General features: G+C 40.3%; 1 protein-coding gene across 1 annotated transcript in view; it reads right to left on the bottom strand.

The window, feature by feature from the left end:
* The window catches only part of LOC108250195 (DNA (cytosine-5)-methyltransferase 3B), a 47,192-nt gene extending 31,809 nt beyond the window's left edge, over positions 1-15,383 (bottom strand). Inside the window, exons 1-7 of the mRNA XM_017439956.3 lie at positions 15,130-15,383; positions 10,531-11,954; positions 8,108-8,269; positions 4,170-4,268; positions 3,012-3,252; positions 2,877-2,936; positions 1,777-1,892 (exon numbers count right to left, since the gene is read on the bottom strand). Of these exons, the coding sequence (XP_017295445.1) occupies positions 1,777-1,892; positions 2,877-2,936; positions 3,012-3,252; positions 4,170-4,268; positions 8,108-8,269; positions 10,531-11,898 (2,046 nt within the window). The 5' untranslated portion in view covers positions 11,899-11,954; positions 15,130-15,383. The remainder of the gene's footprint in view (positions 1-1,776; positions 1,893-2,876; positions 2,937-3,011; positions 3,253-4,169; positions 4,269-8,107; positions 8,270-10,530; positions 11,955-15,129) is intronic.
* Between the last annotated feature and the right edge of the window lie 1,089 nt (positions 15,384-16,472).

Below are 16,472 nucleotides of genomic sequence, written 5' to 3'. Positions count from 1 at the left end.
CGCAGGCTTCGGGCTCCGCCAACGCTCTGCAAGCGTGAACGACCCCCAGACAGACGGGACAAGCTTCGTGCTGGTCCTTCTCATGGAGCGAGAAGCCGCACCCCTGAGGACAGGGGCGAACAGAAGACTTCTGCTTCGCTTGTGCCAGCTTTGTGCTCATCCCGAACCACAAAAGCTGAACTGTGCAGGAAAAACCTCGGGACTAGCGCTTCGCGGGCAGGCACGCACGCTTACCAGCAGGCAGCAGTGGCTAACACCAACAAAAGCAGTTAAGCTAATTCCGAGAAGCCTTGCGAAACACAGAACTAACTAACAGCAGCAGCTAGCCTGACTCGGAGAGGTGTTCTTAGCAAGGTGAAGAGCGTAAGAACTGAGGAATGACTGTGATGACGGATGGTTACATAGTGCAGGCGGGGCCTGTCACTTGTCGTCATCACGTCATTTGCCTAAAGGCGTGATTAAAGGTGTCTTCAGCCAGGACACGCGGGAGCGTGATATCCCATAGTACATGTGTTGTACCGAGTGAATCGACTGAAAGGGAACTCATTGTTTACATTCAATATGAATAAAAACTGAGTTTTTAATATGACTGGTTCAGGTTTTTATAACACAGTTCCAGTGTGTACTGTTAACAGCTAATGGCAATTAGAATTAGTCCTAAATGTGACTGTAATGTATTATAATTGGATTGAAATGACTTTTCTTTTGAAATGAATTGATTTTACAACCCCAAGTTTAAAATAGTTGTGACGTTGTGTGAAGTTTAAATAAAAACAGATTGCAATCATGTGCAAATCTCAAACAATGGAGCATATCAAACATCTGAAAAACTGCATCAATTTTAGTGAAAAAATAAGGTAATTCTGAATTTCATGGCAGCTAAAAAAGTTGTTCCAGGGCCATGTTTCCCACTGAAGCACCCCCTCCTCTTTAACATCATCTACGAGCTGAGGACAGCAGCTGCTGGAATGTTGTCCCATTCTTGTTTGATGGAGGATTCTAGCTAATGGGAGCAAATGTTGTTCTAAAACCTGTATATGACTTGCTGCCCATGCACCCCCATACCATCAGAGAGATAATGTCTCCAAAATTGTTTCTTGAAAGAAATTTATTCTGAAATTGTTCAGGCTGGTGAAGCTTCCTGAAAAGCTCTTTATTTACCCAGTCCTCATACTGATCTGTTTCCAGTTAACCTAACTGTCTGCCACATGCTGCTGCAGCTGTTTCTAATTTGTTGCAGCCTTGGTTGTGCCCCCATGTTCACTTTTTGAGATGTGTTGTTGCCATCAAATCCAAAATCACATTTAAAAATATATTTTTTTAAATGGGTATTTGATATGTTTACTATGTTCCATTGTGAATCCAATATGGGTTTGAGATTTGCAAATCATTGTTTTTCTTTCCATAACATCAAAACGTCTTCAGACCTGGGGTTACTTCGTTGTATAGTGCACCGAGATGACTGTTTTTCTGAATTTGCTCTATACAAAAAAACTGAAATTGAATCACTAGTAGCTTAGACTCTTCCCCAATTCATACTGAGATCACTAACAGATTGAGCAACAGCTTTGTTTCAAACTTCAGCATCCACGGTGATGGAAAATGTGCAAGAAATATCACTGGTGTAGCTTCTCAGTCATCCGGGACGTGGTAAATCCAATAACAGGGTAAAAACAAAAACAACTGGACAACAGAATAGCTGTATGAATGTAGCAAGTTAAACTACTAGTGCTGAAAAAAGCAAGTTTACAAATAAAAACATTAAAATAAACTTACAATAGTTTTTTCTGAGGATTCTACAGAGCCTGACGTTGAGACTGGCGAATCCAAACTGGGATTCTCTTCATCACTTGTCACAATGAAGATATACTCTGCCTGCTGCATTTCATCACCTGCAAAACAGCAATAAATGAACATGTTCACAAGCTGCTGGCTGCCAGTCAGAAAGTTGGTGTTTTATGGAACATTTCGGCGTGGAGAAGATGGCCGCTCTCCTTCATGCTTTTATCACATCCCAACTGCTGGTGTTAACCAGGCTGGCCTCTCGTGACTGCAGCTAGTTCAGATCGCTGCAGCTCGTCTTTTAACACAAACAGAAGAGTGTGAACATGCTCCCTGTTTGTCTTAGAGTTTTATTGATGATCTATGAGGCCCTAAATGTAGATCTGCCTGACCTCCTGCAGCCTTAGATCTAATGATCATTTGTTGTAGCTGTCCTGAGGTCCAGGCTGGTCCACACAGGTACTGGGTCTTTACTCTATAGTCTTTAGTTTTGAGTGACTGCAGCTTGGAGGTAGCAGGTAAGTAGGGAATATTTATCATCTTTTTTTTACCTATTGTGCATGATCATTGTTTAAATCTATGGCAGCAGCAGCCTTATACTGAAACAGCAAAGACATCACACAGCTGAAAGTGTTTTACATCCTGTTATCCCTGGAAATCGTCTGTAAAGATTTCAATAACTGCTTTTTAAAAATGATTTAGAATACTTAAAAGGATAGTCTACTTATGTTATCTGTCAGCCATACAGTGTGGAGAGAGGGGCAAAGCTCTTCATCCAGACTAAGCTAAACAAGAGACGTTTTTTCATTTGTTTTTCAGAATAAAAAAACAAAAAGAACAAACTTTTTTGGCTGATTTATTTTTCTGATTTGGTTGTTGGTTTCCTCTGAGTGTGCTGATGGTGCTGAGGCTGATCAGCACGTCTAATCAGTTTCCCAGGCTTCACTTTTGACTAACTTTAACTAACTTTTCATTTTTTGCATGTCTAAACATCTAGATTTAAAATGAAGCTCAGGCTTCTAAGCTGGATCGAGTACATGGAACAATATCATTAAATCAACATTAATATTTACTAAGAATAATCCACGTCTTACCATTAGCCACTTGCTCGTTGTTTGGAAATATAATGGACTCTTCTGTGATATCAATGACATCTGTTGATAAAATAAGTGGTTAGTTACCAGTCCACACCTGGAGCTCACTGACAGTACAGCAGATTTTATTTCCACCTGAGGAATTGTCTGTGTAGTCTGTGTTGTCTACACTCCCGCAGTGTTTTGTGTTGTTATATGTTCGAGGTGAGGCGACGTGGCTGTCACTGCCCTCTGTCGAACTCTCTCCCCCCTCTTCTGTTTTCTGGACAGGCAGCTTCCTTCTGCGGATGGACGGCCTCCTTGCCCACCAGTCAGGCTGAGGCGAGGCTTTGGGGGTCTCCTCCCTGTCATGAGGAATCTTGATGTTCTCATATGCCTGTCATAGAGTGAAAAAACCACAGTTCTTCTCTTCATCAGATTAAATAATGGAGTGTAACACCATCTAAAGCCCAGTTACACATTTGTGCAGCTGCCACGGCTTGGAAAAGTTACCACATGGAACTCTGGGTCCTTGGGTTGAACTGAACAGGCAAAACAAATACAACCATCATCTTTTCCTCAATCTTGCTGAAAAACATCCAATATGTCAATGAAAGATGGTGAGCTTTGCTTTGAAAGGAGCGAAGATGAGGACTTGTGGCACAGTCTAATCTCAGCTCCAGACCTAATGTACTTCTGCAGCTCTGGTCACTACGTGGCCATACTTCCTGGGTACAAAATGAAGAGGAGTGCTACCGGGCAGGTGTGGAAACACTTGAGATGGACTGGAAACATTGCAGACATCCAAAGCAACTCTGACACATGTTCACAGTTCAAGTGACGTGGCTGCACACCCTCTACCAACATCAGGAGACGTTCTGGAGTCCTCCTGTCAAATGACTGCTGACAGGTGGCTTTACTGCTCCCCTGTGTCACCGGGTACATCAGACCCGTCTCAGCCCATGACGTACTCACCTGGCAGCCTCCCCAATGTAGGGGATCTGATCTAATGAGGAACACTTTGAAATGAAAAGAAGCAGATCTGGACTAGTTTTTAATATTATTATTAATAGTTGTAGTCGTGTGGCTGTAGCCCCAGATGTTTTCTGAATAATCCTGGATCTCAAGACAAAGAAAAGTTAAAATCCAGTTTTATTCAAATCAGGCATTAAGAAGAGAACTTATTCTGTACAAGCAGGACAGGTTGTGTTTTCTCTGGTTTCTTTGGCATGTTTACACACCGTAACGGTGGTTACAGTGAGTGGAGACATTTTTATTCAGTTTATAAACTGGAAACCTTATAATAATACTCACCTTATCAAACACTAGTGTCCTTTGCAGAGAGCTGGGCAAGGCCAAGAGGGTCAAAAAAAGCTGATGCAGAGTAGTCCATGGTCTCATTCTATGTAAAATCTGAACAGACAACACAGCTGTTAGTTTTCTAACCAGCAGCAATGAACGAGCGTCCACTTTCACTACAAGACACAATCTGCTTTATTGTTGTGGAGTGATAAACCATATTACTCACCACCTTTAATGCCTGGGATTCAGACAAAGAAATAACAAAGTTGTAGTTTCTGTGACATTTTAAAATCCCACACAATATGTGCTTCCAAAAACCCCACAGAACTCCATGTAAATAACTGTAAAGCAGAAGAGGTGGTGGTGTAGAAGTTTATGAAGCACCTTTCACATGAACCACAATAAAACCTTGTGATGTTATGTGTCTGTGCAGAGGAACCCCTCTGACCAAGGCTAGTTTCTCCCAGGACAGACAAATACAGAGATTTTAACTTTTTTAAATCCTTAAACTCTGAGTTAACAGTTCTTTCACCATCAGGCAGAAACATGTTACCAGATTACACTCCTCATCTTAAAATGAGTCTGTTTGTCAGACGATGGCCAAGTTTTTACTGTTCTCAAAATAGAAAAATATCAGCTGATTAATTTTCTGTCTTTAAAAAGCTTGTCACTGTTCTCATTGTTCACAATCCTTTTAATTTTTCCTTTCTTTTTCTTTTTTCAGTGGTCTGTCTGAACAATGCTGAATAATAATAATATTCATTATTATAATTGTTAATATTATTTTAAATAACCATTAATATTATTATTATAAATAGCCATTAATTGAACAGGTAAGTCACTTCAGAACCATAAATGTATTATTATTATTATTAAAATTATCTGTTCAAATAATGTTTTTTTATTATTATGGTTATTATTACAATAAAAGTGTATATCTGTGAACCTGAACGATAGCGATTATGTAAAATTGGGCTAATTTTACTCACAAAAAATCGTAATTTTGTTCGTCCTCAGCATTGTTTACACAGCCCTGCGCCTTTAAGAATACTTTGACAAGATGGCGTCGCTTTCGCTGCACATCGGCCTGAGGCTTTAAAGCGGCGTGTCAAGTCTGTAGTACAGAAGTCATTGGTTTAAAATAAAATCTGTTCACATCGTGTGGTTAGCCAGTCGCCCAGTCGTACCATGTGAAATTTCTCTTCAATTGGCTTTGAGCCTCGGGAGGAGTTAACGAAAGTAGGTCACGCATATTTTGTAAGCTTTCTACTAATTAGCATAATTTAAATTTCTTTTAAAACTCACGTAAAAAGGCATGGTTCACAGAACACATCAGAAAAGAGATACTGTGCGTACAACTAGTCGATGTGGAAGAATTGACAAAAAGGCATTTCTTGTTGTAACAGCGCCACCTAGAGGTCAAATTTTGCAACTTTTCTGTCATACATACAGGGCGCAGTTCTATAGCTGATCGGTGATTTCCGCAAACTTAAAGGTGTAGTCTTGATCATCTGTACCAAGTTTGGTGTAAATCCGTCAAGCGGGTATTCAGATATAATTTTTTTGAAATTATAGCGCCCCCTAATGGCAAAACTGCATAAAACCTAATACAAAGTGGCAACATCTCATCCACTATTGGGATCTAAATGCATTTTCCATAATCTTAAAGTATGGTGGAGAAATTCATATTTAACCGTTGTGCTAGCTAGCGCTGAAGTGTTTGCTATTGCGTTACTCACACAAAATTTAAAAAATTTTAAAACTTTCGTGCTATAGCAAAAAATCCAGTTGGGCGGAAGTAGGCGTGGCCAATGTATAAAAGATACAGAATCATTCATAGTTTCATGTGCCATCAAGATTTTGAGTGTAGGACTTACGGTTTAGGAGTTATTGGCAGAAACGCATTGTCTGTTGTTATAGCGCCCCCTAGGTATGGGACAATATTATTTCTTTGTCTAAGTAGCGGTAGGGGTTTTCTATCAGGCTGCCTGGTTGGCTTTTCCCCAGCAATTTCTCGTTTTTCTGGCCAACGCGTTTTACCAGAGAAGAATAAAAATAATAGAGAAGAATGAAAAATCGGAACAAAACCAATAGGGTTCCCTGCTCCGCTGGGAGCAGGCCAACGGCCATGCCTTGCTTCCGCGGGCTTGGAACCCTAAATACTGACATTTCATGAATGTTTTTTTAGTTAAAAACATCCAGACAACATTGCAGAGACCTGTTTCTATTACCTAAAAGTTAAATAAACTGGTTTTAGCGTTTTAGTCAATAACTTCTAAAGTGGGGGATTTGTGGGGAGGAGTTCATGATGTGCGCTGTGCCACGGCCGGCCAGGAACGCCACTACTGTCCAGTTGTTTACTAGTGGAAACAAAAGAAGAAGCCTTTTTTGAACATGAAGAAATACCGGAAGACTTTGTGGGAGTAATAGATATACAATCATATCAGTATGAACCTGAACCGACAGCTGGATCTCCAGAATCAGATGAAAACTCTTCAGATTCTGATTCTGATGATCACAAGGACCGTCATGGCTGACAAAAAACACACATAACAACTGAGTTGGAATCGTGGATTGGTGAGAACCGATTACCCCCAGATCCTTGTCATGACATCAGTACATGACACTAAAAATCAACATAAAGACGACAGAGAGCTAACGTTGCTAACTCGAAGCTAGCCTGATGCTAACTGGATGCTAACTTGTTAAAAACATGAGCGTGCTCGAGAGTAGCGTTTATGAACTTTCACACCAGAGTAAACTAATCAACAGCAGGTTCAGACTATAACATCTGTTTAATCACACATGGATAGTTTATATTTTCTCATCAATAATAAACTGCTCTGAATCACAAACTGATCTCAGGATGTCGGCCTGTAAGCAGCTCAGACCTTTTAATGGCAGCACGCGTTTTCAGTAAAACTTCCTGTTTCTTGTCTCCCTCTCTGTGGTGATGTCCTCCTCTCCATTTGCCTTTCTTTTAAAATTAAAAATAGTTAGGACTGCTCCTGACAAAAGGTCCTGTTGTTTTGGCCTGAAGCCAGTCCACCGCAGTAACGAGGGTCGGAGCGGGGCTTCTCTTTGAAGTGGTCCAAACCAGAGTTCTGATAGTAATTCCCACATCAGAGCTTCCAAATCTGACAAAGCTTAGGCTTTCTGGAAGCCTAAAATTAAACTCCAGTGGTATTTTCTGACCTTTTTTAAACAAATAATTCCAAGGAACTGTACCGGTATTCATTCAATCACTGATGAATGGCTGAACGTCAGCGGCTCTGTGGATGTCACACATCAGGGGGGTCATGGAAAAAGCTGAAAACACCTGACTGGTTTCTTCAATATTCAGAATTACCAAAAAATATAGTTTTTTTTTATTTAAAATTTCTACAAAAAACATATTTATGGCTTTATTTTTTAAGTCATTTCTAGAGTCTACATGTCAGGCAGCAATCAGGCCTAAGCGTGGCTAGTGAAACTGAACTCAGCTTTCTAAAAGAATTACAGTGAACACAGGGAGGGATTACTTCTTTACATAGGGCCAGATTGGTTTGGGTAGCCTATGTCCCATTATTTAAAAAACTGCATTTTGTATTTACTCAGGTTATTTTTCTCTGATAGTAACATTTGTTTTGTGACCTGAAATATTTAAATGTGACAAAAAAAGAAATTTGTAAGGTAGTAAATATTTTTTCATACCACTGTATGTAGATCAGGTAAGATATTAATTGTTCATAACTATTACACAGAACCTCACTACAAAATGGTTGAACCATTGCATGAATGCCACCATGAGCTAAACAACGTCCTGAGAGATATAACAGCCACAGAAGTATTTAAGTGCCTCCACCAGTCAGGTAACTTAAGACACCTGAAAGGGAGATGTTTTCTGTCAGCACATGTGTATGTTGAGCCCAGGAACTGAACTCACTAAATGCTCGCTGCAGGTCGTTTACCTTAGCCCAGCTGTTCCGTTCATGGCTGCTGTTCTGCTTCTCCTTCAGCCTCTTGATGAAAATGTGGTAATTTTGAGCCAGCTGCATCTCTGAAGCCTCAGTAGGACACAGACCCATTGAAATGCATATCACTGACAGGACCTTCCAGGAAAAGCTTTTGTCCTGTAGGACAAATGGAGAATGGGAGGAAAATGACATCAACTCAAGCATAACTACAGATTCCTGTTCTTCAGACAACATGCAGAAACATGGAAGGCAGTCAGTTCCACAAAGCAAACAAAAAGCTGTTTCATTTATCAATACATGTTCTCAACCAAACATTACCCAGGGTTCATGCAACTGTAGAAGCATTGCAGGAAAACTGTTGAGGTCACTGTAACATTTTCAAGGTTTTGGTTGTTGAACCATGTTAACAAGAAAGGATTTTAAAATAATTATAATTAAATCTGTCACAGACTAAGAGCTTAGCTGAAGCTATGGTCAGATGAACTCATCTACACTAACAACAGAGTATTATTCATGCTGGCAGGAGAGGCCATGCTGATATGCAAAACAGAACAGGGAGAGGGGGAATGATGGAGGAAACGCTGAAGAAACAAGACTCAGGAAACTATTTCTGCTCGTATAAGACTGAAGAAAGAAAGCATGACAGACCAGAACAGACTCATCTCTTAGATGAATGCATGCATTCTGCCCACTGGTTTTCAGACAAAAACGATTTATACCCTCAACGTTTATGTCGGCTTAAACAAGGTCTGTTAAACCAACATCCTTCAGCCATGTTGGCACATGTGACCTGTGAGGTCAGTACATGAGTGAGGGAGTAATGGAGGTACATGGATGCTGAGAGGTGGGCAGACTAAAACAAGACCAGCAGCTGCACCCAGATGAAGCAGAGACTAATTCAAATAATCACTGATTTTGATCTGATTTTAGTTGACTACCAACATAATCATTAGTTGCAGCTGAACTTAGAGTTTTAATAACATCAGGAGATATTTCTGCTTACAGAGCTGAAGTGACCAAAAGTTCATCTGTAGTGGATGTAAACCCAGGAATTACTTTCTGAAAGTTTCATTACCATTTTCCTAGGGGTTCGTGAGATATTTTGCTAACAGACAGACACACACACAGATACGGGCAAAACCCTTCTCACTCACTACTGTTATGTTTCAATTAGTAATTATCACCTGAGGGCTGAGGCAGAGCAACAATGTGTGTGTGTGTTGTTAAAAGATCTTATGAAACACTGAACAGGTTTTAGAGAACCTCTCAGAAAGTTAAGATGGCCACCACTATGAAGCTCTAGCTGAGACTGATTCCTAACTTTAACAAAATTAAATATATTCGTCAGCACAGAGTAAAATAAAAGTAATCTTTGTCATTTGAAACAAAAATGTGCACAAGTAGGTCTGGAAGAAATAAAAAATAACATTAATAATGAATTTATACATTTACTGTTGGGGTGCAGCACTGTATTACACCAATAAATGATGCAACTGAATAAGTATGTTACAAATGAATTATTTCTGTTAGGTACTTTAGATAAACCCTAATATTACACACAGGAGGAACAGAAACTTCCTGCTCCTGTTCTAACATAACTAAACCATCACTGATGTAAATGTTAGAATAAAACGGAGGCAGCATGACGCGCCAGCTTTCCTCCTGCTTTTGTCTCTGCTCCAGGAGGGGACTGCAGGGGATTGCAGCAGTAATGTCAAAGAAAGACACAACCTGCCTCCATCTGGAATGCTGACACACTTTCAAAAGTCTTTGTTTTTATTTTTAGATGACTGTTCCCTGACATCCCGTCGTACACAAATAACTTTTCTGTAGTTCATTGTGACCACAGCTGCTTATGAATATTTTTGTGTAAGACGCATTAGACATTGTTTTGTAGCTGACTAGTCGACTAAGGTGAGTAATCGTTGCAGCCCTATCAGAAAGCAATCACCTGATGTACGTCTCCAACTGGTTAACATTTCAGGCCAACCCCAACGCTGCTGGTCACCACAGCTAAGCAGACATGCCTTTACCTCAGCCCGTCTTACAGACATGGACCTAAAATATGCTGAGTGTCAATCACAACACGTACTACAAGCGCCACAAATTGTGCAAAATCCTGCCTTCACCTGTAGCATTAACTGTTGGAGTCAATCTTGTTTGGCTGTTAGCAAAATATCTTCTGAACCACTGAACAAATTTCAGTGAAACTCAGAAAGTAATCATCAGATGTACAGTGAATAACTTTTAGAGTCAATCCAATTCAAGATGGCTGCCACAGCTAGTTGACATTAGCCAAGACAAAAATGGCTATAACTGTGTGAAACTTTGATGTGGTTGTAGTGAGTACCTTTCAGAAAGTTGTGCTCAGTTCAGTCAAATAATCTGTCAGAAATAGCAGAAAGTCCTGATCTTACTGTGATATTATTTGGATCTTTCAGCAGCGGTCCAATATTCCTCTGGGTCACGTCCCACAGTGGCCCTGGTATGCTCTTCACCAGACTCTGAAGGGCTGCTATGTAGAAAGACTGGGCATCCTTCAGGAAGCCATTCCTGACCTGCTGTCTCCGGTTCAAACTGGTGGCCCACAGAAAGTCTGAGGCGCGTGAGCCCACCTTCACCTCGGCCGTGGGGAGGAGTTCCTTCTCACTGTGAAGCAGCCACATGTCGCGCTTCAAGAGAAAGTTATCGACAGCAGACGACCGGAGGATGCTGGTTGCGTAGGACTGAAGCAGAATGGAAACAAGCTGGAGCTCAACTATCAGGCTGGCCGAGCCCGACTGCTGCAGGTCCTGGAGGGCTCTGAGGGGCTCCAAAGAGTGGGAGAGGAACAGGAAATGCAGCTTGACCTTATCATCCATCAGCTGGAACCTGATCTGGTCCGTAGCCTCTGAATGTGTCAGCAATTTAAAATATTCCAACAAGTCCTGCCAGCAGGCGGCCATGTTCTGCACACTGTGAGTGATGAACAGACACTGTGCTGAGACAGGACAGAGTGGGTTGTACGATCCCGCCTCAGCAAACACCTTTTTCAGGCTGTCGTCAACGGGGGAGCAGGTGGAGTAGTGATGGTGGATGTCTCTGATCAGGTCAACCACGTGGCTAAAGGAAGCTATGAGTGCACCCTGGCAGGCTCTTCCTGCCATCCCAGAGATGTTGCACAGTGATATCATCTTGGGGTTAAAAGTCTGAAGCTTGGGCACCAGCAGCTGGCTCAGCTCCGGGTGTGGAGCGCTGCAGTAAAACACGGCAAGGTTGGACAGCGGGAGCTCCAGCTTGTTCAGTGTCTCAATCAGAAGACACGCGTCGGAATACGCTGCATGCGTGAGCTCGTCTGTGGTCACGCCTGCAGAGTTGTGTGGGTCAGCGGTGTCAACGTTCATCTGCAGGGTGTGCACCAGCTTCACCACCCTGTCATCTGAGCGAGCGTCAAAATAGCCAATCAGCACGAAGCTGGTGCTCTGTCCTCCACCCACCGGTACCCCGACATACAGGTACAGACAAAAAGGTGTGTTTGAAACAACATGCACAAGGTCTTTGGGATGAGCTGAGTAAATGTTATTACAGCAGTGTTTTTTGATGAAAGTCACTAAATCACCTCCAGCGCTCTGCGTTTTTACAGCTGCTTCTGCTGTCTGATGAGGCTGACCGGGCTCATCCTTCACCACAATCTCCATCTGGTCTGCTTTCTCCTCCTCATCCTCTGATATCAAAAATATTACATCAGAATTCTTATTCTCATGTGTTTTTGTTGCTGTTGGTTCTTCTTCTGTGTCACAATCCATCTTCACAGTTAGTTCCTGTTTCTGAAGAAGGGGCTGGGAGGATCTCTCATCTGTATCTGAATGAGACGAAAATAAGCATAATTAAATGTTAGAGTGTTTTTAACAGAGAAAATTACAATTTTTCATTAAGTTCAGTACAGGTACAATCAGACATCCCAAAACTATAACAGAAAAGGGCATATTCAGAGTGTGAGCCTGACAGAATGAAGCACCGATGGTGCAGCTGTCAGGGGAGATCTCCTCCTTCATTATGAGTAAATGTTTCCATACTTCCTGCTGCTACTGCATGGATTCTGTTTTTCTTCAGCTGCTCCCTGTATCTCACTGACTCCTGGCAGCTTAAATTTACTTTCTCTGCATTCTGAGTGTGTGCCAAAGATAGCCTATTTAAAACAAGAGATTAAAATGAAATAATAAAAAAATATTTATCATTTAAATAGTTTTTTTTAAACTGATATATGATCGAAATTCAACTTGATCACATATCAAGGTTTCTGTGGTGAAACCTTATTGCAAACATTTTCCAGGATGTTGGAAAAAGCTGAACCATAATTGTTAAAGTTAAAACAATCAAAACAAAAGCTAAAACCAGCTGAACAGGAGCTACAAGCTAAATATGAAGCATGTATGCTGAAGCAGATTTCAAAGAGTATAAAGTTTTTTAAGGTTCTGAAGAGATCTTGGTGCATTTAATAAAGTTAAATAAGTCCAAAAAGTCTAAAAGTTACAAAAAACAAAAGTCAAAGTTGTAATATCCTGTTTGATGCCTGAGTGGCTGAAAACACTGAAACTAAGGCAGAATTCTTAAAGTTCAAAAGAATGTACAGAAAAATAAAACACGGGAAAACAATACCATTCACATAAATATATTTCACAACAAAATGTAGTACAGTACGGACAAGAGGGCGCTTCTTCACTTTTTAATAGAAACACGTGTGTAAGCCAGCACATCGTCACGTATAAACCACTCGGTCATGTTTAGTTTGACAATAAAACTGTGCTCTCTTCTTGGCAACAGGGTGAATTTTATGCAACTTGTTATTAATCCATCCATTCTAATTAGTTTGCTGTGTCTTACAGAAGCAGGTCTGAGGTCTGTGGCAGACAGAGTCAGGTGGCTCTAACAGGAGTTTCATGATTTCACTCCTTTTGTTGTTCATTCAGTTTGCATCATCTTCTTTGAATGAAAACTGCTTTATGCTGCAGTTTCTTTTAGATCCCAGATTATTTGCCCAGGATATTGTTTGAAGTGTGATTATGGATGCTTTAATAATGGTTTTATAATCATATCGCAGATCTCTGAATACTGAAGTGCCTAAAAATTGAGTGCATGACTGAATAGGCTTTATGATTATTTCTATTTAAATGACAAACATGGAAAAAAAGGAAAAAAACATTCTGTTTATCTAAAATCGAGCAGTTTGTGACGTGCCTGCTGTGAAGGATCTTTATCTTAAATGCTAATTTTAGTTTTTCAAAAGGCAGAACACAGAACTCTAATTATTTGATATATTTAAAATGTATTTCATTTTATTCAATATAGTGTATTTTTTTATTTATATTATATCTGAATAAACTGACATACAAGGAGTATTTCTAAGCTGAGAGACTTTATTCAAATTTAGTGGTACGTTTTGTCTCATAAAATGTCTCTGCACCTGGCTGAATTTTACTTGAAGTCCACTGCTAAAAAAAGCTGGTACAAATTATTTCTGCCCACTTAAAAATACAAATAAAATGGTACTCTAATGAAACCTTTTGTTTTTACATTTTCTCTACTATGTCTTGTTTTTTTGTCACTGTTTTTAGTTTTGGGGATACATTTCTCCACAGAAGATATACTACAGTAATATATTCCTTTGGGGAATAATTAGGAATGATGTAATTAAATATGATTGTGTATAAACAAGCTTGAAACCGGTAACCCTGCTCACTGTGAACACACCCAGCCTGTGCCAAACATTACTGTAACATCAGAATGACTCGTTGTTATTAACAGCCTGGCTCTGCATCTCAGCGTCAGGCCAGCAGCTCGGTTTGTCCCTACCATTAACATTTACTAAACAGGACTCACATACTCAAACCCATGAATATGTACCCAGGGAGGACTTGGTCACAAATATGCATTAAAAAGAGTCACACATTTAAAACCATGACAGCAATTTCATTACACAAAAAATAGATGTTTAAAGCGTTTTGAGCAGAAAAAAAAAACAAGTCTACTTCTATTATATGATTTTTTTTTCATAAAATATGTACGCCTTTGCCTCCAGAAAATCGCAACCTTTACATTTGTTAAATGTGTAGAGAAAAACAAGCCAATAACATGTGTGGATTACTGCAGTTAGTATGAAGACTGTGAAAATTGTACAATCAGGTCATTTGAAAAGGCTGCTCCGTTAGGAGATGTGAGTGTCTCCGATTGACAGAATAATATATGTTCGTTTCACTTCTTTAGATAATAATAATCACACTTCATGGGATTTCTCCACATTCACAGATTCTCACAGATTCGTTGTCCAGCGGACGTGAACGCACCAATTTCTGTCTGCGGAAATACGTCATGATCCTTGGACCAATCAGTTTAGAGCCCGGGTGACGTTCCGACCAATAGGATCGCTGGGAACAACTTTACAACAGTGGTCAAAAACGAAGCAAAGATGGAACCAGCAGGAACGTAATGAATGTTGGGGGTGTAGGGAGAAACAATACCACACGAACAATGCACAGACACGGTTCGCTGACTGGATGTAGAAAAAAACAGAAGAAAAAAACAACTTTAACATGTTTACACCAAAACTTTTTAGTGAAACTTAGAGGCTGCTGACGTTAAAATAACTTCAGGACGACCAAAGCAAAAGGCCCAGAATCCAGTCAAATTTTCGTTTTATAGACCAAACAAAAACGTATCTACCTACGTTTAGTAGGAATCTACTAGAAAAAGCTTAAATTCCCAAATGTCATTACTTTGAGAATGCGTTTAGCTAAATTTGTACAATAAGTGAGTCGAAATCAAGGACTATTTGACGAAGCACCTATTGATCCAACTTCACAAACAAAGTCAACTAAAACGTGAGCAGAGCTAACTGTGCACATTTCCCCACCAATGCAGCCTATTTACCACTCATTGTTATTATATGCATCATAAACATCTGCAGTCTCACTTAAAATCAATTGACTAAGTCTTTGGGAAACATGTGCTAAGTTGTGGTAAAGCCAACATGAACTCACCCCCGCCTCGCCGAGCCGAGCCGAGCCTAGTGGTCTTTTAAACTTAAAGATTCCTGACTTCGACCCCCGCAGCTCGTCTCTCCGCCCCCGGCCGCTGCCGCTCCGCCTGCTCCACGTCCGGACACCGTGACGGGCACGATTTCACCGCGTGAACCGCGGGCTCTGACAGCCTGCTCAAAGTCTGCATCCACTCATGGAATAATGTCTCAAATATACCGATACATAATGACCTATATTACTATTAACTTGACGGGGAAGAACACCACCCCTGCTACCAACAGTGCCTCGGTGTTTCCATGGTTACGTGAGACACACCATTTTGGCTCGACACTAGCCGCTAGGCCTACGAGTTAGCTAAAAGTTCATGTTTATCTTTAAACCCATTTCCTTCCCACCTAAAACATAATATTTTAAAACATTTACATTATTAAACTACATGAGCTCACTGGAAAGGCGTTACTGAAACAATAGGAGGCTCTTTCTGTAATGACAAAAATAGCATTTTCAGTGACTAGTGCTAAATGACTACATTTCAGTCAAACAAAAGCTGAAATTAGCTAAACAAAAAGGAAAATAGCTAAATAGTAGCTAAAAGCTACAGCCAGCAAAACAGTTGCTTTATAGCATATGCAAAGAAATAACTAAAAGTGAAAATTAGAAAAAGAATATTTAAAGATAAATAAGCAGTTTTCACAGATTTGAACAGTTCACTATTTTCAATGTAAACAATTGTAAATAAAGTTAAATATTTCAGAAAGTGTAAAACTTACAGAAAACCAAAGTCATAGCTGAATGTCCTCCAAAACTGCAGAGTTTGATATGAGAAGGGTTAAGATAGCTGAAACTACAGTGAAGTAGTTACAGACCAAACAAATTAGAGTAGAAACTATAAACAGGAAGTCCCCATGTGACGTCACACTTCCAGTCACTCAACCCTCTTGTCCCTTTGCAATGAGCAATGGCTTCAGCCACGGCAGAGGAGGCATTTGTTTTCAATCACGGCCTATTTTAAACTGTAGGCCTAATGGTTGTTTAACGTCAGGTTAAATGGTGTGCAGACATAGTTTTAACTACATTCTGAAAATCAGGAAACAAATGATGTCAAACGGAGGAGCTGAGTGCAGAACATCGATAAGTCTGGCTGGTGAACATCAACCACAAGGATCAGCCTTTGAAGATGTCTAGAAGCTGCTCGGACCACTCTTATTCCAGTGAAAGTAACATTTGTAACAACAACAAAAAAAAAGTCTGTTAAGTAATGTTAGAATATGATTGTATGTGTGCCATAATTACATGTTTCATGATTTAGAACATCTCTACTGTAGATAACTCAGCTATGCTAG

The sequence above is a fragment of the Kryptolebias marmoratus genome, linkage group LG8 (genome assembly GCF_001649575.2).
Source record: "Kryptolebias marmoratus isolate JLee-2015 linkage group LG8, ASM164957v2, whole genome shotgun sequence".
In the NCBI taxonomy this organism is placed as follows: domain Eukaryota; kingdom Metazoa; phylum Chordata; class Actinopteri; order Cyprinodontiformes; family Rivulidae; genus Kryptolebias; species Kryptolebias marmoratus.
This window is presented reverse-complemented; position numbering and strand designations above follow the sequence as displayed.